Here is a 27,411-nt window from a genome sequence, read left to right on the forward strand (position 1 = left end):
CTTAAAATGTTAAAATAAAAACAATAAACTTAATTTTAATAAAATAAATCTTATTAAACACCTCAATTTGTTGTGGAGAATGTCAAGTGAACATGGACTTCATCAAAGCAACAAAGGTATAAAAGGAATCTAATCTCAAAAATTAATTAATTAATCCACAATAGACATTTATGCATGCTACACGCCATTTCTCACGATTAATGCGCGAGTATTCTTTCCACTTAGTGGGGAGTTTTCTTCCTGGATGATTATTCAACTTACACAAACTAAAGTGGAGTTTTTGTTGTAAAAAAATGGTTGTATTTTTCCTTTTTCTTTGTGTATTTAGATAAAATTAAGCAAAATTTTCGGTTACAAAAAGTAATTTAATAGGTAAAAAATGATTTTTTTGAATGACTATCGAAGTGGCTGACTAAGTCATGTCCCTAATAAGCGAATGTGTTTTGTGTTTATAATTTTAGCATAGTACATTAAATTTATATAATATAGTTTGAAGCTTTCTCATGATATTTCCATTCTTAGCTCCTCTCTCATGATCATTTCCACCAACTAAGTGTGAACACTATATTATTTCATTTTTAGTTTTGGTTCCCTTCCTCTTGGAAAGAGAACTAACACATTAAAAGCAATTCTGAATCGATCAATCAGCCATCAATTATTACCTCCACTTTATATTGTTATAATACTTAACAATAATAGTAATAACCTTAATCATAAGTTATTGGTTTAAATTATTATTTATTTCTCCTTAAGCCCTTTCGCAGTCTAGAACATTATTATTGAATATTAAAGTTCAAACTATTTTGGACTTGCACCGCATCATAAGGCTTCTTTTAATATCAAGAATTTTTTCATATCTAAAATTTTAACTCTATATTTTTAACTAAAAAAAAACTCTGTCTCTGATAAAGAAATGTGAAGATATTGTTATGGGTACAGGAAAGGAGTCAATATCCTAAATTATCACCCAAATTAAGGGAATTGCTTTAAAATATTATTTATGTTTCATTTAGGATCAAAATATCACCCAACTATTACTATTTTTCTCTAAATATACTTGACAATTCAAAAGCATCACTCTCTCCTAGTTGACATGACATGTCACTAAAGTCTTATTTTAATAATAGACTAATTTAATTCATTAAACTCATTTAACTAAAATAATGATTATATTTGTTTTTATTTTTTTAAATTAATTTATCAAAAATAAGTTTTCATACTTAAAATCTTTTGTCATACTTAAACATTTTTATTTTTTTTATGTTATACAGAATGCGTTCTTAAAACGTACTATAATCTCATCAATTTTAAATACTAATAAAAACATACATTCAAAAAAAATTGATATAGAAATCACTCATGAATACTAATTACTTCAATTAATCATAAATTGTACAATAATCAATAATATTAAAGATCGATTAACTATTAAAAAATAATTATTTGGGTGCTTTGAAATCAATATATACTTATAATATCTTTTTTTAAAAGAAAATAGCAAGTGAATAATATTTATAGAAAATAAAATTTTGATCTTTATTTATCAGTATATTAATCTCATATAATATGTATACTATCGAATTAAATTAGTAAATTCATTTAATTATTAGTTTATTTTATTGATATTTAATTGTATGAAAAGTTATAATATAATATAATATAATATAGAATAAAAGAATAAAAATAAAATTTAAAAAGTTAAATAATAAATTTTTTTTTCTTACCAATTTTTGTCAACCTTACAAGTTTATCTAAATACTTTTATTTAAAAATTTGTTTAAAATTTTTAAATAATTTAGTTAGAAATTTTAAAATTATCATGTAATAATTGCACACAGAGATTTTTTCATAGAATTTTGTTTGGTGACAATATATAAAGTTAATAGACTTTTTAAATTACTTTTCTTATAATCTCATAAATTCTCATGTAATTTATATATTTATTTTTTAAATGATTATTAAACGACAGGGCATATCAACTAAAATTTAAGGAGACTTTTGAGGTATTTAGTATTTCTAATGGATAAAAAATATAATATTATTCACTTTCTTCTTCTTTTTTTTCAAAAAAATAAATAATATCGGAAGCATGAATTGCAAAATATACTATTAATATTATTGTAATAGTTAATTGATCTTTGATATTATTGATTTATTATACAACTTATGATTAATTGATGTAAATTAGCGTTAATGAGTGATTTGTATATAAATATTTTTTTGTTGAATGTATGTATTTATAAGTATTCAAAATTAATAAAATTATAGTACATTTTAAAAATATATTCTTCATAACATAAAAAAAAAGTTTAATTTTGTTAAAAGATTTTAAGTATGAAAATTCATTTTTAATAAATTGAAAATAAAGTAAAAATAATACGATCATTATTTTAGTTAAATAGTTTCAATGAATTAAATTAGTCTATTATTAAAAAAAACTTTAATAACATGTCATGCTAACTAGGAGAGAGTGATGATTTTAAAGTGTCAAATATATTTGAAGAAAAATAGTAATAATTAAATGATATTTTGATCTTAAATAAAATATAAATGATATTTTAAGATAATTCTCTTAGCTTGAATGACCATTTAAGAAATTGACTCCGCAGAAAGAGAGATTGTGTTACAAGAGGAACAAACAAAGCCACATGGGCTTGAAAGAAGTGAGGAATAATGGTTATGAAATATTGGGTGGGGGTGGGGGTAGGAATTAAATATTATAGTTATAATTATATTTTATATATAATATCCAAATAAAGAGGCAAGAGAAATATTTGTGACGCGGATATCACCACACTTCCTTTTTCATTTCATTAAAATTTAAAATAGAGTCTAGTCTAGAGAGAGAAGACATAATTTACACTATATATTTATGGCCAACCACGACAAATTCCAAGCTTCTTGGTGCATACGCAGACATCATATATATAAAAGGAAGATACTACGGACTAGTACTAATTTTTTTTTACTTCTAAATATTGGTATTTAATTAAACATACATTAAATAGTCATGTTTCTCCTTTTGAATTGATTGTAGATATGTTTTTTGATCAGACTCGATTTTTTTTAAAAAATATTATATCTTAAAAGAAATTTATGAATAAAAAATAAATTTATATATTATTGTGAATTACAAAAAATTTTAAAAATATAAAAGAAAGGACATCCCTTTTATAACAAATTTAAAAGAAAGTATATCAAATACATTAAGATAGAGGGAAGGTACAAAAAGTCAAAAACTACCATAGAGGGAAAATAAAATAGTAGAAGACATTTAAACTAATTTTTCGTGTATGTTTGGGATATTTCTTTCATTTATTACCAAAAAGGATAAAATTAGCAGGAAATGAGGATATTTATAATTTGATTTATCATCTCTACGACGTCGTCACATCATTTCCTTAGAGAAGGAGGGCACTTTCGTGCTTAAATTTGTTTGTGTTGGGTATGAAATAAAATTTCATAGGAATAGTTAAACATTTTATCAATTATGATAAATTATATATTGAGATTAATTATCTCTAAGTCATGGACCAAATTAACCACACCATTATATTATTTTCAACGTGCAATATATGTTTTCCAAGACTGTGGCAGGGATAAGATGGGAAAAAGAAGTAGGGCCAGTCCAACTAGTCTGCGTTTAGATTAAATTTTTTATATGCAAGTTGGCTAAACAAGTTGTCAAGTAGCTACTGGTTTAGGCCAGCTCTAATTAAGTGGAAGATTGGTTCATTTGATTTGACATTTGTTGTCCTCACAAAATTATGATTTTAAGTCCCACATCCATGGACAAATGGATCCAAAAATTTAAGTGGCTCTTTGATACTAAATCCAAATTACCTAACAAAAACAGCACATATGTCTATTTTCACTTTTCAAAGTAATGAATGGTTACAGATTATTGAATGAAATTATTATTACTTACAAGGGACAATTAAAAGTTATTGAGTACTACTGTTTGGCTCTTGCTATAATATAGATATTGATATTGCCTGCCTCTTCAAGTGATTTTAAGGTCATTTTTATTATTTAAATTTCATCATTTTTAGTTCCTTATCAATTCTCTCTCTCTCTCTCCAATAATCTATCCATATTGTATACTTTATTAGTACACTTCTACTTTCTTTTTCTTTTGGATTTAAAGTTGATGTGTTGGATTCCTTTTTATGGGCTTATGTCATCCACAACATGCAAAGTGAATAGAGATAATTTTGGCTATATGGTACAGGAGCCTGCAAGGAACCCATTGTTTCAGGAGAATAAGTACCATCATGTCCCTCACGATAAACTATGCTCCAGTTTAGGACACATATAATATTATACGCATGTGTTTTTTCAGGTTACATAATTTGAATTTCAAGAATCAAATCTTTTAATTTTATGTGCAAATTTAGATAGTATAAATCATAATAAATGACAATGCAAATATTTAATAAATATATATAAGAAGTACAAACAAAAAAGAGTCATTTGAATTATTAAATGCAGAAGGTATCACGTAAGCTGAGATAGAGAGAAAGTATATTTTCACCTTAATCTATAATTCAATTATAAAAAGTAATATGATTCCTTTTTTTTTTTTTGGAAATATCGGATAGAAGTAAATTTTTACCAATATTGTATTGGCTATACAACATTCCTCGCAACATGGATTTGCTTATCTTGTTCTTCAGTCATTTGTCTTTCTTTTTTTAGTGTCTTTTACCATTGTACTTCTTTTCTACTGAACAATACTTGCAACATTTTATTTAGTCCAAAGTTAAAAAGGAAGTTACGCGGCAAATTAAATATTAACGCTTAATGTTTCACTTAGATTATGTTACCATGGTCAAGTGGCAAAATATATTGATGCAAAAATATAATAGATAGTTATTTTAATGATTTAATCTAAAAGCTTATGTGGAATACATATATTGTATATTTATAGGCTTAGTGTAAACAATGAGTTCACATGAGTATTTTCCAAATGTTACAGGTTAAGTGAATTGGATGTAAAACTAAGAATCCTGTCAAAATTGCAAATATTTTTTCATGGTATATAAGAGAAATCAAATATTACAATCTTTCATAAATAATATTTGTGGACAAAGCACGAAAAAATATATACTTTACCATACAAACTTGCATGATTAAATTGAAAAATTCCAATATGTACCATATCTTGACAATAATGGAAATATAGCTAGCTCAAATCACGATATGGAATGACGTCTATCTTTACTTGGTTTATTTCGGGCTTTGCCTTGCGTGAGTCCATCCGCTCGAATAAATCTTCCGAGCTTTTTCGATACTGAGCTCATGAAGTTAGATTTTCTTGGCAAAGGAGGTTTACCAACAGATGGCTGAGTAATGACCAAAGGGCTGCTTGAGGCTGATGTGTTTGACTTTGGTTTTTCAATTTCTATCAACCTCGTCTTCATTTTCAGCAGCTCAAATTTCAGCTCCTGATTTTCTCGTTTTAGACTCGAGACCTCGTCTGAAACAGGGTTAGTAGAGAACTGATCATCCCTTTTGGAAGAAACAAGAGCAGGAGGTTCAGTTGCTACAAGCTGGGTCCCATTGTGAAGACGTTGCTGCTCGTAGTAAAGTACTTGCACAACTGTCTGAACAGGGAGCCTGTCATTTTGAGCAGCATGAGCACAAGCTTCTCGAGATAGTTTTTGACAGTCCATAATACCACAAACCTTTTTTCTTTCTATGTCGCTTAGAGCTGGATGTGCCTTCAAATTGCAACAACAATAACATATTAAACACATTTCCATAGTTTAATTGATGCGTTGAAGACATAATTAAGCATGTACTCTCTAGTAGTCCAAGCTTTTACTAAAGAATTAAGACGGTAACACAATTCAACAATAAGATCATGTTAGCTTGGATCAAGGTTTCCACGCTTTTTAATCAGCGGTTTGAAAAGCTTAAACTTTCTGATCAAGTTCAACTCATTACTCAAGAATATAGTACTGACGACATGATAGGTGAAGATCAACAAATGCGGTACATGGTTTCTATCTTGTTATTATGTAACTCAGCAAACATAGGATTTGGAGCTTCTACTCTGAAAACCTATTGATTCTACCCTCATCTTTAGAAAAAGTAACAGCAGGGGTGCAAGTTGCACATCTATGAACACATATAGGAGCTTCTTCTTTAGGAGGAGAAACCCAATATGAAATACATGTATGGATTTAAGTTTCATAACATCTGTCAGTGCGTAGAACCGAGACTAGTTTTTTTTTTTTTGAGAATTACTCAAGAATATAGGCATGCCAAATTCTTATATACCATGCTTATACACATGGTATTGAGTGTAAAGGTTAGGATGCATCGAACTTAAACTCATTATGTATAAGCATGCCAAATTATGTTTATTCCCAAAAAACATTTCAGTCTGAATTAGGCACATAACTCCCGTGATCAGAGAACACAGAATGATATAAATATCCCTTTACATAGTCTACTAGAACATCAGAAGCTTCAGAGGTCCAGATGCGTACCTCTAATAAAGGGAGACTATCATGCTAGCACTAAATTTTAAGGAAATTATAAAATTTAAGCGTGGCAATTACAATGTAGCAGTCAGGACCAATATTTTTTTCCCATTACTATACATGGCCTGTAATCCTAAATTGATGAAATGCTGCTTGTATGCGTAAATATAAACAAATGAACTTAAAAATAATCAGGTTATGTTATTCGCACATACCTTCAAATAAATGTCAATGGCCCTGTACATCCCATCTTCAGTGATCCTTGCTTGCTCTGGGATGACTTCAGCAAGATTAATGAAGTTTGTGACAGACAGATTACGGTCAGAGGCTATTTCAGCAAGGTAATTTTCCATAAGTTTTCCAACCCGCTCCATGTCACTTAATGAAGGAGACACATGATACTCTTCATCTCCTAATCGATTTCCCTCCTCATTGTCAAGGAAATTCATCATAATACGCTGCACGGTTTCAACATCATACAAGGTGTCTCCTGTGAAGGAACATGAAGGAATTAACAGATCATCCAATACAGCCTGTCCAAGCTGCAATGCCATCCTCTTCTCCAGGTCAAGCCTGCAAGCTATCGTGGTCTCCAGATATATTGCAGCTCGGAGCAGCATTGACAGAAAGCTAACGGACAATGCATTTTTCTCCTTTGGCAGAAGACTAACGATGGTTTCTAAAACAACTCTTTTTTCATGTTCTTGCTTTGGTTCAATCTTTTTCCTTCCCTTTCCAAATATTTCCTGTAATAAACAAAAAAACTACTATAAGCATAATTATTTCATTTTAACCAATTCATCAAGATTTTATAGTACAAGGCCTCACCAAACCTCGAAGAGACTTCTGTGAGTAGAGCATTAATATTGGTCCAAGTGCATACCGCTTGAATCCCCTTGCCATCATCGCAATCAGAACCCTTTGGAAAAAATCAATTCTAAGGACGGTTATATCTTCAGACCACCAGTCAACTATAGGTTTCGGGTTTGAAAACGTGGATCCATTGATACCAGCTTCTGCTCTACCTGATGTGGAGAATTGGTTATCCTTGCAGGCTGTATATGCAATTGTGTCTATGCATCGGCTCACCAATTTTACTTTCTCTGCAATGGGAAGAAGGTTTTCTGATGAACGCAAAATTGTAACTGCACCAGCAAGACTCTTAATTGCTACTTCATTAAAGTAGGCTTCAGTTCTTTCCACCAAATTTGCAACTGCATAGTCTTCCGTCATCTCAAGATATTCCGCCGCGCATCTCAGTAAGGCAATGTTTTCTGTGCTAATCTCAAAATTTATTCCATAACAGAACTTTGCTGCAAGTTCAAATGCCTCTCCTCCACCAGGTATATCAGGGATATCGATCGTAGAAACATCAGCCTCATTAGATTCTGAGACCAACTTTCTTATGTATCCACTCTTTGAAACTAATGGGAACTGCAAGGATCACAACTGATACATTATTGATCCTACTTATCAATCATCATGACTAAGGCCTTAACTCGACCTGTGTGAGCTCGTTCATATTGGCGAGGACCAATTGGAAACAACCTCTCTATCCCTAAAAGTTAGGTTAAGTCTACATAACCCCTCCCCAGACCCCGATTACACTGAATTTGTTGTTATAATTACACTGAGATGTGACTAAGGTGATAATTTCAATCCAATTAGGAACTTTACTAATCAAACCAACAACAATTTTTTTATGACAAAGGCAGATAGAACAACTCACCTTGTGCAGTGTAAAGGAGGTTCCTCCTGCATTTACAGTTACATCACTGGGAATCTCTTGGGAGAAAATCCTGTTAAGAATATTATAATAGAATAATATAATAAGGAGATAGATTACTTTTAGAAAGCAGAAGATTAATTAAAAAAAAAAAAAAGAGAAATAGAACATACCAGTCAGAGGTCCTCTTCATAGCAGAGAATAGAAGCTCATCCTTTTTAGTGGTCATATTATTGTTAACAGTAGTAGTAGGTCTCTGAACAAATGTATTTTGTATTGGAGGAATCCATTGTTATCCAAAACTGAGATAAGCAAAACCATAGAAATCATGCTATTATTGTAAATGAAAGTGACAACTAAGTGGGTATGCTATTGTGGGACAAAACAGATTGGATTTTGCTAATCAGAGTGAGATAGAGTTAAGAGGCGTAATACTAACCGTACGTTTGGAATAATTCTTGCACTTCTTACCAAAAATAAATAAAAAAATAAACCATAGATGTAGATTTTTATAGTTTGATTTGATCATTATCCACGACATTATTGGCATCTCCAACCTTGACGCAATAATTTTTACACAAAATGGTGGAATTCTTTTGATATTTCTTTCGTATTCAATCTCTAATTTCAATAATGATGTACCAAATTTTTAGTATAAAACTATTCTATTCATTTTAATATCTCAAATTTTAATCAAGCCCGCCTATTATTTACATCCGTAAAACCCAAGGCGTATACAGTATGAATTTACTGATGGGCTAATTTTGAGAAGCCCGTTTTATTACGCAAAAGAACTAAGCCCAAATGCAACTCCTGAAAGAGCCCATGTCCAAGCCGTGAAAGGTGACCATGCTTCAATCCGCTAAGACCAACAAAAAGAGAAACAAAGAAGAAGACCAACAACCCGCTTGGCCATGGCCCATGAGAAATGACAAATGGGGTATGTAAGTAAGTAAAAAAATGCTTTATTGTTTTTTTCGTATTTGGCGTGATAATAAACAATATTACTTTAAAAGTTTTGTATATAGTTTAGACAAAGTAAGAGTAGGGTAGGGTGGAATGGGAGCCTATGGCTGAGGCAATACCACTAGTGGAATTTGTTTTCCCATCTAAATGTCATTCTTCTTTGTTATTTTTCTAGAAAATAACTTTTACTCTATTTTTAACTTTGCAATAAGATTTTTTTTTTTAAAAAAAAATTACGTGGCTAAATAAACTTATACTATTTAATTACTAATCATAGCTATAGTTTGGTATAATTACCACTCGCTACTAACATTATACATTAGTTACGTGGGCTAATTTCGAGTTTGTATAATTAGTCACGCTTGTATATATATAATTCGTCAAGATATACAAACTCATCTGTATAATATACAATTATTTAACCTATATACATATACAATTCACCTCTCTTCCAGTCTATGCCCTCTCTCGCTTGCCATATATACAAATATATATGTATAATATACAATTATCTAACCAATATACATACACAATTCATCTTTCCCCCTCTCTCTCTCGCCTCTATCCTCTCTCTCTTCAGTCTAGCTCGCCTCTCTTCTCCATATAACATGTAGCTTCGAATTGTAATTATCAAACTATAGCTATGAAAAGTAATTAGGCTATTTTTAAGTGTCTATATGTGAAAGTTAAACTATTTTTTTCTATCTTTTTGCATTTTAATTTGGAAAAATAACTTAAATACACAACCATAAGTTTTGTATTCTTTATTTTTCCCTTCTTTTTTTAAATATTACATAATTCTTTTTTTTTTAATTTTAGTAGAAGTGTATAGATACATAACATTCTCTCTCCTATAATACACAATTCCCCAATATAATGCCTATTTTTTCTCCACTAAAACACTCAATCTTCTAAATCAGTTTGTAGATTTTGAATTATTAATTTTAATTAATTTTAATTAAAACACTCAATTTTGAAATTTTGAATTTCAAAATTCAAAAAATTTGAAATTTCAAAAAACTGGACAATTGCTCTCCCGTTCTTATTGTTTTTTTACTCCATCATCGTCTTCAGTTATTCTTTCACCATCATCGTCTTTAGTTATTCTTCTTAACCCAGCATCTGTTATTGGTTTCTTCTTTTTTTATTCTTGTTCATTGATTTGTTACATCAGCCGTATTTAGTTCTTCCTTTTCTTTTTACTCCATCATCAGTTTTTCTTTTCTTCCTTTTTTTGTTTTGGTTAATTGTTCTATTACATCATAGTAATGGATCCTTTAATTAATAGAAGGATTTATGATTCTGACGATGAAAATTGGAAAGAAAATAGAAAAAAGTCTTTGCATGATCCTATGAATCTTCAGAAGGATTCAAACAAAGATTCTGGCGAAACATCAAAATCAAAGATTGTCAAAATACAACAAAAAAAAGAAAAAAGAAGCAGCAACCATTGTTGTCAGGCCTACATTGTTTCGGGTTTGTATTTTTTATACTTATTTTTAAATTGTTGTTGAAATTAGTAAAAATCTTAAGGAATCCAATATGTATCTAAAAATTATGAAAATTATTATCATGTATCAGACAATAGGTTTAATACATAAGTACTAAGTGGATTATAATGTTTAGTCTATGCTTTGATAGATGAATTAGATGTGTATCATATGATTTCCTATGTATCAAGGTTTTTGAAATTTTTTATCATGTATCAGTGAATAATTTCAATAACTGCGCCATCAAGTGTGCTTGCTGATACATTTTGAATCAGTGTGTATAGTGTTTTAGACGATGCATTGATACATAAATTTGTTGTGTATCATATTATTTTCTATGTATCATGAGGTTTTGGAAATTGTTATAATGTATCATTCAATAAGTTTAATAACTGCGCCATCAATTGTGCTTGATTATACATATAGAATCAGTGTGTATAGTGTTAGTCGATGCTATTATTTTCTATGTATCATGAGGTTTTGGAAATTGTTATAATGTATAATCTCTGATTTTCAAAATTTGAAATTAATATCCAATTACGTGCTGAATTAATGTTGATTAATGATCTGTTACCGTAAATTAAGTTGTTTTAGTTAACAAGTTTAAATCTTCCGTTTTTTCCCCATTTTATTCTTAACAGTTTTAACTTACCATGTATCATTTACCATGTATCACTAGAGTCTAAAGTATCACGGCACACCAATTTTAAGAAATTTTTAGTAAATACTAAATTTATCGGGACAAAGTGTAATTATTGAATTACACTATGGAATTCCTTAAATTTTTACTTTTAATTTTAGTTATTACTTTTAGCGCTTTTTTTTTTTTTGTAGCAAAACGTTTAGTCGTACATACATGAGACTTGCGTTAGTCCCTCCTTTGGTGGATCTTGTAAATTATATATGGTAACTTTAATGCAAAGAATAACTAGTTAAATAAATAGTTTAAAATACTATAACGACAACTGCCAAGGTACAATTTTACACATCCTTTTGTTGATATACTTTTTTTTTTCAAATTTATTTTCTTATACTTATTCCTTTTTTGATACAACACAACGAAAATGCGATTACAGTACATTTCATTGTCTTTTAATCATCTTAAAATATATTTTTTGTTTCTAATTTATATAGAGATGTTTGATTAAACATAAATAATATAAAATGAAAGAAAAAAAAATTGAAACTTTAGATTGAATATGTGTACCAATATAAATCACCCGGAGGCTTAGATGTATGTGCTCTTCTGTGTATATTTGTGGAGATTATATAGACGGGTAGCAGTCATGCCAAACCTCGTCTCCCCACCCCACATCTGTGTATATTTCTTTTATACGTAAGATTTTTTTAAATTTTCTTTTAAATAATCTTTTTATCTAATTAACTAAATAGAAGCATAGAACTATAATTAACTACTTTATGTACTGGTATCACCATATTTATAATCTTATTATGAAATTGAAATTAGTTTGTTAAAATGGTTTGATTATCGCTAGGTAATTTATTAATCACGGATCAATATGCTTTTAACAAAAGATTACAATAAAAATATTATATAAACGGAAAAAAGATCATACGATAAATAAAAAAAAGGAAGAAAACTTTTTTTTCTATATTTATGGACAAGATAATATGTTGCTAGGATTGTGAGATTATAATAATTTAATACTTGATATATAATGTATTTATTAACTAAATCATGGTTAGAGGTTAACTTTGAAAAATTTAATCTTAACCATTTATTTTAATCTATGACACGTGTCACTAATCCAAATAGGAACTTAAAAAAAAATGAAGAGAAGAGAAATGGAGAGGAGCCAAATCCGCTTTGGAGAATGGTTTCTAATAAAAAACTTATTAAGGATAAAAAAAATCAAAACTCAAATTATTGTTAAATATAGAAATGCATCATTTGGTTTTTTAGACTGATTAAAAATATAGTGTCACATGAATTGATCGAGAAAGTAGTAATTTATTCATATATTTATTGTGTCTCAATTTACATGACACTTTTTATATTTTGAGAGTTAAACATTCTAAGTTTGACGGAAAAGTTGCGCATGATATCTTCAATATTTTTTAAATAAAATCCATATATTTATAAACTATGTAAAAAGTATTATGAGTCACAATAATTGCTAACTCAAAATATTTATAAGATCTATTAAAAATTTATAATAGATAAACTTATTTAACTCTTAAAATTCAAAAGTTGACATGTAAAATGAACTGAGGTAATATATAATTATATCATGAATCATGATTAATGGTCCATCCTCGTCCTCTAGCGCACGTAATATTGAGCCAGCTCAAGACAGAAAAGAATCAAAACTTTTGGATAATGATTGAACAGATTTATAAAATTTAGCAATATATAAATATATAATAATATCAACTAGGCAAATCCAAAGTTATAGAAAAAATCAAAGAGGGAACAATTCAGTCAAAACATCACTAATATCAAAACCTAATACAGTAGTAATTTTCTTTTGTTCAACATTTGATCCAGTGTCTCTATTCCTTTGGCCTTCTCCTCCTCTTGGAAAGTTCTTCTTTGGTTAACGAAAACAAATACATAATTAATTAATTTAAATAGGAAGTAACGCTAGAATTCTGTGGGTGTTAATTACATTTAAAAATGACGATAGAAAAAAGACAAAGTTAAGTTAGCAATTACATACGTAAGAAAGGTATCTTAAGCACATGGTTAATTAATTCATTACTAACTTACAATTCCTTACTTTGATGGTTAGGCATTTTTGTTTGATTTGTTGTCTTAAATTATTTAAGGAATATAAACCTCCCCAAGGACCATGGATGCTTGAGAATTCTTTTTTCACAACTTCCAAAACAAATGCTCTAAATTTATTTTAACATTGGATTGGTGTCTTCTAGTTCTTGTATCTGAATCCTCCTCAAAGTTCTCCAGAATTTATATTAAACTTCACTAAATTTTTTTAATTTATCTTACTCGATTCAATAAACTAAATGAAATGTTTTATCTTTGATTTGTTCTAATATTCTAGAATTGTTTTGATTTTAGAAAAAGTATGGAGTGAGCTAGTGTACGTATTATATTTGATTGATAGACGACAAGAAGAGACAAAAGGTGATTTGCTTTCTTTAATCGTCCTTTTTTGGCTTTTGCATTTTCAAGGTATGTTAGGTTGAGAATATTGACGTATGAGTTCTGACAAAGCACGCGCCCTACCTAAATTGATTTAAAATTTTACTTAGTTCTAATTAATTAATTAATTAATTGCATGTAAACTTGAAAAAAGTAGTTTAGATTTTGGAAGAGGCAATAATTATTTCATGCTTTAAAATATGTTGACGAAACAACCTTTAATTTATAATGTAGGATAAGGTTTTGCTCGAGAGAAAGGAAAAAAAAATGCGGCATTTTACACTATATAAAAAACATCAATAACTCTAAATTCACTTTTTACAGAGTTTAGCCATTACAGAGATTAACTTCTCCTCACTGACTGTAAAAAAGAAAAATTATAACGTTAATTTATTTTTAGAAATATTTATTTTTTTTAATATGTATACATATTGTTAAAAATTAAAATAAAATAACGAAAAACGTACTATATAGTAACTTAAACTTTAAATTGATTATAAGTTTTTGTTTAGCATTCTTATTTGATTGTCAAAAATAATTAAGAAGAATGGTTTCACCGATTTCTTATCCTTGTTATTATCACATCGTTCTTCATCAATACAATCGAAGTAATTTGACATAATCATCAAGTAATTTTTTACACTTTTTTTTAAAAAAAAAATCTAAACTAATTAATTTCGTAAAATAATTATTAATAACTTATTAACTTTTCTTCTCAACATGTTTTTTTTTAATAGGTGCTTCAGAATATATTTTCTCTTCTAAGTTTATTCAATTGACAATACAAAAGAAAACAAACTTTAAATCATGTACTCCAATTTATTTAAGTAATATTCACAGTCAATAGTATCAAAAATATTTGAACATTCTTTAAAAAAAAAAATCTTATATCTTTAAAACTTTTTTTAAAAATAATAAATGAAAAAGAAAAAGAGAGAAGATGAAAAATCATTAATCTTTAAATATAAAATTATAGACACTTTGAGAAGGGTGGGAGTGGGTAAGTTTTTGCATCATTGCATGAGGGTACAGAGGTAAATGAATTAGCTTCTTGGTAAATAGACAGGAAAATTTTTGTAGCATGAGCAAAGAGAGTTGGAAGAATCAAGTATCGTACTGTGTTACACAATATAGGAATTGGGTGCATGACGGAGTGAAATGCTTATTAATTATTGAAAAGCTTTAGCAACTCTGAATACAATTACAATTAAGTCGGCATAGTGAATTTTGACATGAAGAGTAGTGGAAGTAAAAGAGGGAGTAGGTGCGGTGGCAAAGGTTGTGTAGTCTATTTGAGGTGGGCCGTGGTAGGGAAGAATAAGAAAGGTGTCACGTGGAGACAGAATAGATGGACCCAATTAAGTCCGAGGGTTCCAAATGATGCTCACATGATGATGCCCATTCAGTCGCTTGCATGCCAGTACACAACTCATATTTCTGGTGGATTTCAGGAAATACTACTCCATAACATGTCTATTTTGTTTCTACTCTTTTGGATATTTTTCCATCTCTTGAGTTTTTGAAGAATGTTATATTCCCCAGAGAATGGTGTTATTAATGCGTGTCTTAGGTATTTCACAGTAACGTTTTAAGGTATATTTTATTTTTTAAAAATTAACAGCGTTAGGTGGATATACGTTACTGTGAGTAACATTTTACCCCTATAACGTTAACGTTTTAAGAGTAAAACGTTACTCACATCTGTCCTCTACTTTAAAAATAGATCTTTAGTTTTATTTTTCATAAATAACTTATTTACCAAATTAATTTTCGAGACCTAATACTAAACATTAATCATTTTTATAAATAATAAAATGTGACATGTAAAAGTGAATGACAAAAATCATAATACTATTGTCTCAAATTTTCATTTTAGAAGTTCAATATAAAATTAATCATCCTTTTACCATTTTCCCTTAATATGAAAACTTAAATTAGTATATGGTAATGACGTATAAATAGAATCAATAATACTCAATTAAAAGAGGTTACAGTTTATAACATAAATAAAGATAAGATATAGTACTAGTTAATAATTTTCTTAATTAAGTTGTGATCAAGAGAATACTAATAATTGTTGTCAACTTAAAATTGTCATACCATCACCCAAAAACCCTAGGCTTCCTGTAAGTCAACAGCTTAATTAACTTGAGGCTCCGTGAGTTTTATATTAAAAAAAAATGGTAAAGAGTAGTAACCCCAGTGGTTCTCATCCACAAGAACATTAAAAAGTATTTTGCTCTCTTATTATTATACATGTTGTGGAGATTAAACTTGTTAGTAACTATCAATCTGCTAAATTAGAAAATGACTTGTCATCCATCCTATCGATGCATGAGAATTTCTTTTTGTCTCCACGGTCACTTCAAGGTCCCTAGACGTAACATGCAAATTGTGGACCGCACACAGGGATTCAAACAATTCCAGCAAACATTGCTACTTGAGTTTAACTACTATCTATCTATCCATCGCTTATATAAATTTAAAATTCTCATTCCACTTTTACGTACGTGTTATATATAGCATTAAGTTAATTTATTTTTAAAATTATAAATTTTACTATCATTATCATTATATACAAGCTAAACATAAGTTACATACATTATCAATGTATAAATTCTTACATTATCAGGTCACATAATTTATCTTATTTTTAAAATTATCAATTAATTTCTGTATTTTAAGAAGATTTTTTATTCTATTAAAGTAATTAATTTCTAGGGTGACGATTGATACAAGATTATTTATTTATATGTAGGGTAGGCCAAAGAGCAATAAGTGCAAAAAGTTTTATTCTAGGAATATATGTGGAAATAATTGTAGTGTATATATGTAATATGAAGTGAGCTAAATGATTTGTGCATGATGATGATGATAAACCCGTGAGTGAGCCAAAACTAACTGACTTCAATCTTTTCCATTACGTGACAAAATCCCAACTTCCACATATTGACAACTCCTTGGCCGGCTACTTCACATGCCCCCAAAATCCATCAGAAATCTCACCTTTAATTTTCTTTCTTTTTTCTCTCTGTCTCTGATAAAGAAGATGCAGTCCTATTAATCCGTTTTGTAGCCTGTGTTAAAAAAAAATTCTTATGAAAAGTCCTTATTCAGTCTCTCTTTTGCCCCAATTTTTGACGAGATATATACAGATTTTGATCCTCACCAGTCATTTTACTCTTTAAACAAAAAAGTTGAACAGTCAATTATTGTTGATTCATTTCTCTGCACTATTATAGCCACCAGCAAATCAATAATGGATCGCTTCCCAATACTATTGGTCAGGTACCACTACTTCTAGTCTAGTCTTTTTCTCTTCTCTTCTCCTCTCTACTTATTTCTCTAAAAACAAAAAAAAAAAGGTCCATTCACAAGTTCAATTGGAAAAACTTTTCTCTAATTCCTTCCTCTCATGATGCAATTTACTGAGAGTTTACCTCCACAAGTTTCATCATTTTCAAGTTTGATGATGAACAAGGATAGTAGTACGAATAATAATCAGATCCAACGCGCCCGCCCGTGGCCTGGTTTTCACACATCGAAGAATTTGGGAAACATTGGGGATACTAATTGCATGGAACAGTTGTTAGTCCATTGCGCCAATGCCATCGAGAGCAATGACGCAACTTTAGCTCAACAAATATTATGGGTCCTTAATAACATTGCCCCTCCTGATGGTGACTCGAACCAACGCCTAACTTGTGGATTCCTCCGAGCCCTAATTCTTCGTGCTGCGAAAATTGGGACTTGTAAATTACTCACTGCTAATCTGAATCATTCCATGGAAACTCATAAATTCTCCATTATTGAGCTTGCAAGTTTCGTTGATTTAACCCCTTGGCATCGATTCGGGTTCACGGCTGCTAACACTTCTATATTAGAAGCTGTGGAAGGTTACTCTATTATTCACATTGTTGATTTTAGCTTAACTCATTGCATGCAAATTCCAACACTTATAGATGCAGTTTCTAGTCGAGTAGAAGGACCACCGTTGGTCAAACTAACGGTAGCTGGTGCAACCGAAGATTTACCGCCTATGCTTGATCTTTCTTACGAAGAGTTAGGTGCTAAATTGGTAAATTTCGCAAGGTCACGAAATGTCATGATGGAATTTAGAGTAATTCCTTCAAGTTCTTCGGATGGTTTTTCAAATGTAATCGAACAGCTACGTGTCCAAAATCTAATACGTCCTGATAATGGCGAAGCACTAGTAATAAACTGTCACATGATGCTTCATTACATACCGGAGGAAACAAGGGTAATTTCCAATTCATTCCGTGCCATGTTTCTTAAGGCCATTCGAAATTTGGACCCAACAATTGTTGTGCTAGTAGATGAAGACGCGGATTTTACTTCTAATAATCTGGTGTGCAGATTAAGATCCGCGTTTAATTATTTATGGATACCTTATGATACAGTGGATACATTTCTTCCGCGAGGGAGCAAGCAAAGGCAGTGGTATGAAGCGGATATTTGCTGGAAGATTGAGAACTTGATAGCTCAGGAGGGAATACAACGACTAGAAAGGCTTGAGCCGAAGAGTCAGTGGGTGCAACGGATGAGAAATGCAAATTTCAGAAGCAGTGGATTTAGCGAAGAGGGAGTTACGGAAGTGAAGAACATGTTGGATGAACATGCAGCTGGGTGGGGGCTAAAGAGGGATGAAGAAGATCTTGTGCTTACATGGAAAGGACATAATGTTGTATTTGCTACTGCTTGGGTTCCTCTTTAGTTAATTAATTTCATTTCACTTAGTATTAACTTTTGTTTTATTTTATCTCGATCAAATTATTAATCCAGTAGTAGTACTAATTAGTATTCCATATATCGCTGAGCTAATTAGTTAGTTGACCTTAGACATTAGGTTGTGATGGGGTTTGAATCCTAGTTTTTCCTATGCAGATTTTCTGTATGTGAAAGTACAAATGAACACGCATGAACTTTTTTTTTTATGGATATAACCTTAAGGCCTAATTATTTAGAGGATTTGTTTGAAACTAAGCTACTAAGTACTAACTCATGATTTACAATATATCCTGGATGACTCAATTGGTTTGGAGGGTGGTTCCACACGGATGATCCGGGATCAATCCTCCATCAATGCCTTCTGAGTCGAGCCTAGTGCAGTTTACATTACATGTATGGTTTGTAGGCTATTACACAGCAGGGATTTATCCAGTGCTCAAAAAAGAGTGCCCACCCAAAGGACAGAAGTTGTAGCGGTTGTTATCCGGGGTTAAAAAAAAACTCAAGTGATTTAATAATTTAGATGCATGAATTTTGGTGCACTTAAAGATATGGTGACTACACTTAAAATGCCACTTCTTCATTTGTTTGACGAGTTAGAAGACTAGAAAGTTGCATTTTTCAGCAGGTACGTACTAGCCCTAAAAAATGTCCTTCTACCCGGTAGAAAAAAATATGAGTTTCATGATCATGTACATTATATTGAATTATGTTAATTTACTCTGTAGGATAATTTTGATATATTTTTAATATTCTATAATCAATTTATTTACATTGACCAACCAATTAGTACCAAGATAATTATGGATTATATGGACGCACGAAACGATAAATGGCTTTACAATCATGCCCATTTTTTTTGCAAATAACGGTTGCGTAGACAGATCTGATTTTATAAGCAGTTCAAAGGGAGAGATTTCTTCTATAGCTAGAAATTAAGATATGAATTTGATAACAACGAGATCTGTTAATTCTGTTTGTTTACTAGTTTAATATTATCTATGCCTTTTTTTCTTCAATATTCCATGCCCTTGTTCTTAGCTTCTAAATATAAATGAGATAATAATATCTCATGTGATTACTTGACTGAGATTTTTTTCTCTTAGAAAATCACTCGAATTATGATATTTTACTTACAAAGCCATTTAATCTATTTAGTTAATTTTTTATTTAAAAATTACAAAATAATATAACAATAAAATTTAGGGCAACTTTCACATATAGCAAATAAAAAATTCATATTTGTATGCTATAGCAAAGTTTGCATTATTGCGCTTCATAGCAAACATAGAAACTGTATAATTCGCTATACATATACAGTTGAAGCAAATTATATAAAACGAAGTGTATAAAACAAGAAAGTGAAAAACACTTGGGCAGAGAACTATATAAAAACGAATTGTATAAAACGAATTGTATTATTATAAGTGTATAGAATGATTATATACAATTTGAATTTGTATAAAATGAGAAAGAGAGAAAGACAAAAGAGACTTGACAAGGAATATACAATTGAATTGAATTGTATAAAACGAGAAAGAGAGAAAGGCAAAAGAAACTAGGAAGGGGAGTATTTTTATTGTATATTTATAAGTGTATAGGACGAAAATATATGTACTTGCATGTGTATATACAATTTTCTCACGCATTATATAAACAGAAACACAATTTATACATTTCGCTTCTGTTTGTATAAGTGAGAAAGGCGAGGGTGGCGAGCGAGATTTGGGAGAGTGACGAGCGAGATTTGGAAGAGGGGAGAGAGGAGAACAAAAATATATATATATATATATATATATATACAATTTTCTCTGCTTTATACAATTAGAAACAATTTTTATACACTTGTGTTTGTATAAAAAAAGAGGAAGCGAGCGAGAGATTGGAGGAGAGTGGCGAGCGAGATATTTGGGAGAGAGGCGCCTGGCAATTTTTTGCAAACATTTGCTATGGAGCACAATTAAATTAAACTCTAGCTACTCCATTTATTTTAAGTTATTAGTTTGCTATTATATACAATTTTCCCTAAAATGTATTTATTTTTAATGACCCGACCACTAAGAAAGCCAAAAATTAAGAAAATTTGTTGATCGGCCCAAAGAACGTTGGGCTCGATCTAGTCCACTATTCGTTAACTTGCTCTTCTATATTGTCTTCCAAAACCATTACTACTCCTTCCTGAAGTGATGATAATATATAAATGAACGTGGTCATCTTTGTAAGTAAATTTCCTGTCAGGAAATTATTTAACATAATGTAAAAGACAAAATGCATGACATTAGAAAAATGGAGGTGATGAGCCTGTATATCACAATATGTTATAGGTTGTCATTTATATGCCATTTAAAACATGGCGTTATAAATAGATTGATATGAAATTTTGGCATATGCTATAAGAAAGTTATACTGATTAATAGGATATATGATTGTGATGCATATGGAATCTTCAATTGTTAAATTTATACAAAATTCCAAACCCAACAAATTTGAAGTCTAGCTTGTTACAAGGTCTTTGTAAGGTAGTATGCGTGTCCTAAGATATAATATATAATTACTCGAAGTTTAATTATTCATATCACATCGGTACTACATATATAGCATGGGAACAAAAAGATATTATTGAAAATTTGATTTGATTAAACATTACTTTTGACTATAAGCCCTATTTAATTGCTAGTAGCAAAGGCTGTGCTTAGGGCCATTAGCATTTAGTGCTAATTCCTCCGTTCTATTTTATATGAGTTAATTTGACATGATACGAAATTTAAAAAATTAAAAAATAATTTTAAAATTTATGATCTAAAATAAGTGATTTGATATATATCCTTTTATTAAGAGTAAAATAAACAATTTAAAGTTAAATTATTTTTTAATATAAAAATGTATCATTCTTTTTAAGTGAAATACATCAAATACGAGCATTTAAATACGCCTTAACATATTTGGACTGTATTAAATACAACCCTGAGAATAGAATATCATTCTCACATGCCACATCATAATCATGTAAGCACCACCTCCAGTCATGTAAGCACCACGTCATTAATTTTTAATTTTTATTATTCACCTTTTTGCTTTCTTAAACTAATTATACTAATCAATTAAAAATAAATTCTAAAATCGAAATTGTCACATCTTCTTCAACCCTTTCTCTTCTACCCCACCCCCTCTCCTCTTTCTTCTTTTTCAATTTTCACCATTTTCAACATTCACTAGCTTCTTTATTTTCCCGAATTTTCAGCCTTTAATTATTGTTTTCTTTTCCAACATTCACCAAATATTTACTTTTTCTTCTTCAAACCGTCTCTCTTCCACAAATTTTCCCATTGGAGAATAATATTTTTTGAAAATTATTTTTTCTTAACAAATGAAAAATGAAGATTGTGTAAAAAAAAAAGTTGATAGATCCACATTTTTTTGCATCACAATTAATAGAATTCAAAATGGATTACTTAAAATTCAAGAAAGTTTGTATTCAATACTATGAATTGGGTGTTGAATTTTTGTGATTAATGAAGGACAGGTGAGGTGAGGGATGAAGATGAAGGAAAAATTTTAAATGAAAGAAAAAAGGTATAAGGAGTGCTTCAATGGGGAAGAGAACAAAAAAATTTAATATTTTTAAAAAATAATTGAACCCACAAATTTCATTTACTTCTAATCAAGAAATTTCATTTTATTTCACGCGCTTTGAGGGGAGTGAGTACACTCACTTTGTCACGTTAGCTCTTAGGTGGTATATAATTAGTTCAAAATTGTTAAGGAGATATTGAAACGCTCGTATCGTTAAAGTACTAAAGTAAATTTTGCTACCAAATTCGAAGGGATTTGATATACTCTTCCTCTTTTTAATTAACTTTAAAAAAAATAAGTCATATAAACAAAAATACTAACTTATGTACAGTTCAATGGATTTCACACACAGTTTTTATTCAACAATTACACATCCCACAATAGGACTGTTATTTTTCATATAAACATTAGAAGGTTCAAGACTAATCCCCTTATTCAGGACTCACCTTCCCACAAAATAAAAATATAATAAAATTCTATCCTTGGTAACACTCAACGAACTAATTTTTGCTAATTAAATAAAATTTTATTTTAGTCGACAAATTTAATCCATTAAGCTAACTAGGACAGAATCTAAATATTGGCCATTTGTGTAAAATGTCACTTCAATTCATTCTTCCACAATCAAACCGAATATTTCCGTTCCTCCCCGTCTTCACACCAACTCGGCCCAGTTTTGTCATTGCAGTTATAAAAGCATTTTGGAATGATTTTGAGTTACTGGCCCAAAGATCCACAGTTCCCTTGGACCTTTTGTCTGTATACAACACTTGATCTGACGTGAATAGGCCCATACCTTGTTGTAAATTTTTGTAGTAATTATTGTCAAATGTCCTTGGAGTTTTGGGATCCATGTTGATGGCTATTCTTGGGTCAACATTCCTTGGACACATCCCTTGTAATTGGGCTGCATATTGCTTGTTAAGGGTTGGGTCTATTGGATCTTTAGGGCTGAAGTTGTAGATCCGGTTGGAAAATTTGCCACAATGAGAAAAACCAACAGAATGGGCCGCTGCATAAGTGAGCAACAGATCTTAATTTCTCGATCAAGCATATAAAATTATTACATTGTAAAAGATTCTCATAATAATGTCTGGACTTATTTTTTTTCCCTTTTGTCTACTGAGCTGGCTGGAGAATAATGACCCAAATAATTGAGTAATGGTTACGTCTGAATCAAATAACACGTGCTAAAAAGCAAAAAGGTCAAATGAAAAATGATAAGAGCCTTATTAAAAGGAATTTAAGACCTTGACGAGTGTTTGAATAATATTTAATACTCTCATAATCCTATTTTATATTCCCTCCGTTCACAATTATTTGTCAGAATAAAATCATATACTTTCAGCAAGGAAAATTCAATACAAAGTGTAATTTGACTAATATAATCCTACAATAGCAAGAATATCAAAAGTCTACATAGTTTTTCAATTGAATAAAATGAAGTAATTATTAAGGGTAGAATTAAAAAAAAACTAATTATTTCTTGATTGTTTAAATTGACAATTAATCTTGGACATCTATTTTTAGTATAATTGTCAAACATTTGTAGACGGAAGGAGTATAAGTTAGTTTGACTTGGTACATAATTTATTTTTTTAAAAAAAAAAAAAAACTTTTGAAATTTATAATCTAAAATATAAATTAGTTCTCTTCTACTCACTAAAAAAGAAAGTGAGTCATATAAACTCTATTCGGAGGAATATAATATATTACTACCTATATAAGAGCATTTTATTTTCTTTAGCGAAATAAACCTTTTTATACACTATATTTGTTTTAAAATCTTCTTGCTTGCTTCAGATATTGAAAGCAGAATTTTCAAAACAGCTAGCTAGATCAACTACTAAATATAACAATTAACAATTAATAATTGGTGTGCGATTAATTAATAGTTATATAAAGAAAGTAATTAACAGCAGAATTACCAGAAAGGGCGATCATGTCAGCCTGAGTTAGACCATGAGAGGCAAACATAGAATTGAGTTGATTGAGATTGAATGTTGGTTTTGGTAGCTTTCCTTCCACATTCGATGCTTTTGATGTGAACCCATCAAGCCTTCCTAATTCCACTGGGTACCATGGTCCCCCAGACTATATGCGTGTTACAAAATGAGTTGAATTTCGATATATAGTAATAATAACAATATTAACTTGATTATGTCACCTAAGAATGTAATAAATTATTTATACGAACCAGCTGAATGACATCTCTGGTGGCTAAAGCGAGAATGTCAGCACAAGAGACTTTATTTTTACAACGCAAATTTGAATCAACAGCGGCTTTGGCTTTAATTACAGTATCAAATCCATCTCCTGCCAATGATAGATTATCTGAATGATCCTTCTCAGCTGTGTTCCCTGGTGTTGATGATACAATCACTGAAGCATCACATCCCTAGTTCCAATTACAAAAATAAACGTAAGTCTCTTTTCTAAATGCTCGAACAATTGGGGGTTAAGGGACAAATATTGTAGAATGAAAATCAATGGAACAGAGTAATTAATTACGTACCTCAACAAAGCAATCATGGAAGAAGAGACGGAGAACAGCAGGGACAGTAACAAAAGTTTGTTTGAATTTCTGGTTAACAACATTTCTAACAATGGATTCAACATTAGGACAAATATTGGCGTAATAATTGGTCTTTAATTGTGCAGATGCCAAGTTAGGCATCAACACAATACTTACTGAAAAAATTGATAATAATACTGACATAAGAAGATTTAGACGACCCATTTAATTTCTCTGGCTATAAAATTAAGTACAATGGGTTATGCAAATGTTTAATTGAGAGAAAAGGATTATATAGCCAGTTGGCCAAAGAATCTTTTCATTTTTTTTTTACTTAACAGAAGAAGTTGAACATGAAATCGAAAGCAAAACTCAAGTCGCAATTTGATTTATGAAAGAGACAGGATACTGCTGGCAGTACTGTCTATTGTATTGGCCGCCATATGATACGACCAGCACAACCCGTTTAATTGATTCGTTTATTTATTAATTTAATTCATTTTAAACTAAGTTGTTTTAGTCCATCTAAAAATTAGGATGGACAGATGGAGTATAGCTCAAAATGAGTAACGGAGTGATCTTATCAAAATTTGAAATGTTATAATAAGAAACGGAGCAGATTGAGTTATGACTCTATATATATTTGTCTCAGAAATAGCTGATCGAGGTAATTACCCTTAATAAAATTCAATCTTAATTTAAATAGGTGATCGATAAAGAAAAAAAAACCGAAGGCTGGTGTTACATGGAGACAGCTGGAAAATAGGACCAGCAAGTGGTATGCGCTTCCACACAGATCTCTGTGGGCTGCTAATCTTCAAATTAAACCCTACATAAAAGAAGATTTTTAAAAAGGGAGCAATAGTTAAATGTACTATACTTTGATCACTAGAAGGAGAAGTGATAAAAAGCATAGGTATAAACATGTTTAAGACAATACACGTGGAAGTAGTTAGAAAAATAACATTTTAAATTTGAATGGATCTAGCTAATCCAAGTTATAATCATTATGATATAGTTAAAATTATTGATGGGAACGAGGAAATATATTATCTCCTATAAGACCATAATTAATTACAATTTGAATAAAAAAATTTTACGAAGATCTCATATAATTTATTAATTATTACTTATCTCTTTATTATTTTTTAATCCATATCCACTGAAAAAATATTTATATACTGTAACTAAATATTTGTGTATATTCTATCCTCTTCGAATTTATTAATCAAATCAAATTAAATACATTATTAATACTATTTTTTAATACTTGTAATATATAATTCAAAAAACCAAATATAGGAAGAATTGAGAAAACCTTTATAATTTAAATTCATTGAAAAAGGCTACGCAATTAACATGCATAAGGCTGCCTTTTGCGATCGTCCAAAAAGAAAAATGAAAAGTTAACCGTATATAGGTGTAAAAATTACACCCACTATATTAAAAAAATAACTAGTAAAGCTAGGATTCCCACATTGATTCTTGTCATGTGGCTTCCAAGGTTTCGCATATGGCAACCACACCAACCATAATTAAATAATAATTAAAAATATACAATTTCGAGATTTAAGTATCGAAGAAGCAGAATTAAGATTTTTACTAAATGAATTCTATATATAAAAAAAGCAAATGGTATTAAATAATTATTGTGCTCACCCGAAAAGCTATTTTGATTTTAAGCATACAATATAATTTATTAACAAAAAGCGATCCTTTATAAATTAATATAAGAATCTAAAAGAATTAAGGTATTTGTACATTGGTTATGAGCTATAATTAAGCCAATAATAAATCGCTGGCCATGATGGCGAAATTATAAGTCAATTACTATTACTACCTAATCAGAGATCTAAAAGCTATATTTTTTTAATTTTTAATTTTGGATAGATATATGCTGGCTTCGTTGAAGGGATTTAAATAATTACTCTTCTTCAATTAAAATGAATACAAGAGACAAACATGCATGATTGCAACATCATGTGGACGCTTATACGTTATCCATGGTCAAATAGTTAACTAAACAAATATTTTATCATATTTTGATTCAGTTTTATTTATTCATTATATAAAAAATTAAATTTAATTTTTGGTTTTTCTTTTACTTGTTAAGAAAAGACAAAAAAAAAATTATAATTGATGATCAATATTAATTACTTATTTAATTATTTTTTATAACCTAAAACAATGCATTAATATTATTGAAATGCTTATGTTAATCTTTATTTATTAAAGAAAGTATAAAATTCAAATTGGACATTTAAGTTGCATAAGTATACTAGTAGGAATTAATATTAACAGCAAATGATAAGAATCGCTAAATAAATGATACCTACACAGAAGGAAATATACTCAATCAGTGTATAATGTTGGATTTCCTCTCATAGAATTAATATCGAGTGTGTTAGGTACAAAGGAAAATATTTTTTCAAAAATATTTTTTAATTTTCTCATGTTTGGTTGAGACAAAAGTTTTGGAAAATGTTATCTAAATCAACTCATTTTCCTCAAAATTAAGGAAAATGATTTCACTTCAAAAATTAAGGAAAATATTTTCTAAAAATTTTCTCCAATTTTAAATTACATTTTTTTTTTGGGAAAAACAACAATTTTTTTTAAAAAAAAAATTCAATTTTAATTTATTTTTTTACCTGAGACCACCCATCCACCCATCACCAGCCACCCCCCCCTCCCCAACCCAACCCCTCCCCAAAAAAATAATTTTGCTTTTTAAAAATATTTTCAACTTCAAATTTTTATTTTTAAACTCCTGC

General features: G+C 29.8%; 3 protein-coding genes across 3 annotated transcripts; 1 reads left to right on the forward strand and 2 right to left on the reverse strand.

Moving 5' to 3' along the window:
* Positions 1 to 5,018: 5,018 nt before the first annotated feature.
* LOC107011223 (BTB/POZ domain-containing protein SR1IP1-like) lies at positions 5,019 to 8,584 on the reverse strand. The gene is made up of 5 exons (XM_015210636.2): positions 8,391 to 8,584; positions 8,221 to 8,290; positions 7,320 to 7,925; positions 6,707 to 7,237; positions 5,019 to 5,723 (listed from the first exon to the last, which is right to left on the reverse strand). Exons 1-5 carry the CDS (start codon positions 8,444 to 8,446, stop codon positions 5,196 to 5,198), a joined length of 1,791 nt encoding a protein of 596 aa, XP_015066122.1. The 5' UTR covers positions 8,447 to 8,584; the 3' UTR covers positions 5,019 to 5,195.
* Positions 8,585 to 16,648: 8,064 nt separating this feature from the next.
* On the forward strand, positions 16,649 to 18,764 carry LOC107008950 (scarecrow-like protein 32). Its single transcript, XM_015208176.2, has one exon. It carries the CDS (start codon positions 17,216 to 17,218, stop codon positions 18,533 to 18,535), a length of 1,320 nt encoding a protein of 439 aa, XP_015063662.1. The 5' UTR covers positions 16,649 to 17,215; the 3' UTR covers positions 18,536 to 18,764.
* A 3,856-nt stretch (positions 18,765 to 22,620) lies between these two features.
* On the reverse strand, positions 22,621 to 24,965 carry LOC107009433 (peroxidase 51). The gene is made up of 4 exons (XM_015208770.2): positions 24,638 to 24,965; positions 24,320 to 24,520; positions 24,051 to 24,216; positions 22,621 to 23,134 (listed from the first exon to the last, which is right to left on the reverse strand). Exons 1-4 carry the CDS (start codon positions 24,860 to 24,862, stop codon positions 22,728 to 22,730), a joined length of 999 nt encoding a protein of 332 aa, XP_015064256.1. The 5' UTR covers positions 24,863 to 24,965; the 3' UTR covers positions 22,621 to 22,727.
* Positions 24,966 to 27,411: the final 2,446 nt, after the last annotated feature.

Source organism: Solanum pennellii, chromosome 2, assembly GCF_001406875.1.
Source record: "Solanum pennellii chromosome 2, SPENNV200".
Classification (NCBI taxonomy): Eukaryota; Viridiplantae; Streptophyta; class Magnoliopsida; order Solanales; family Solanaceae; genus Solanum; species Solanum pennellii.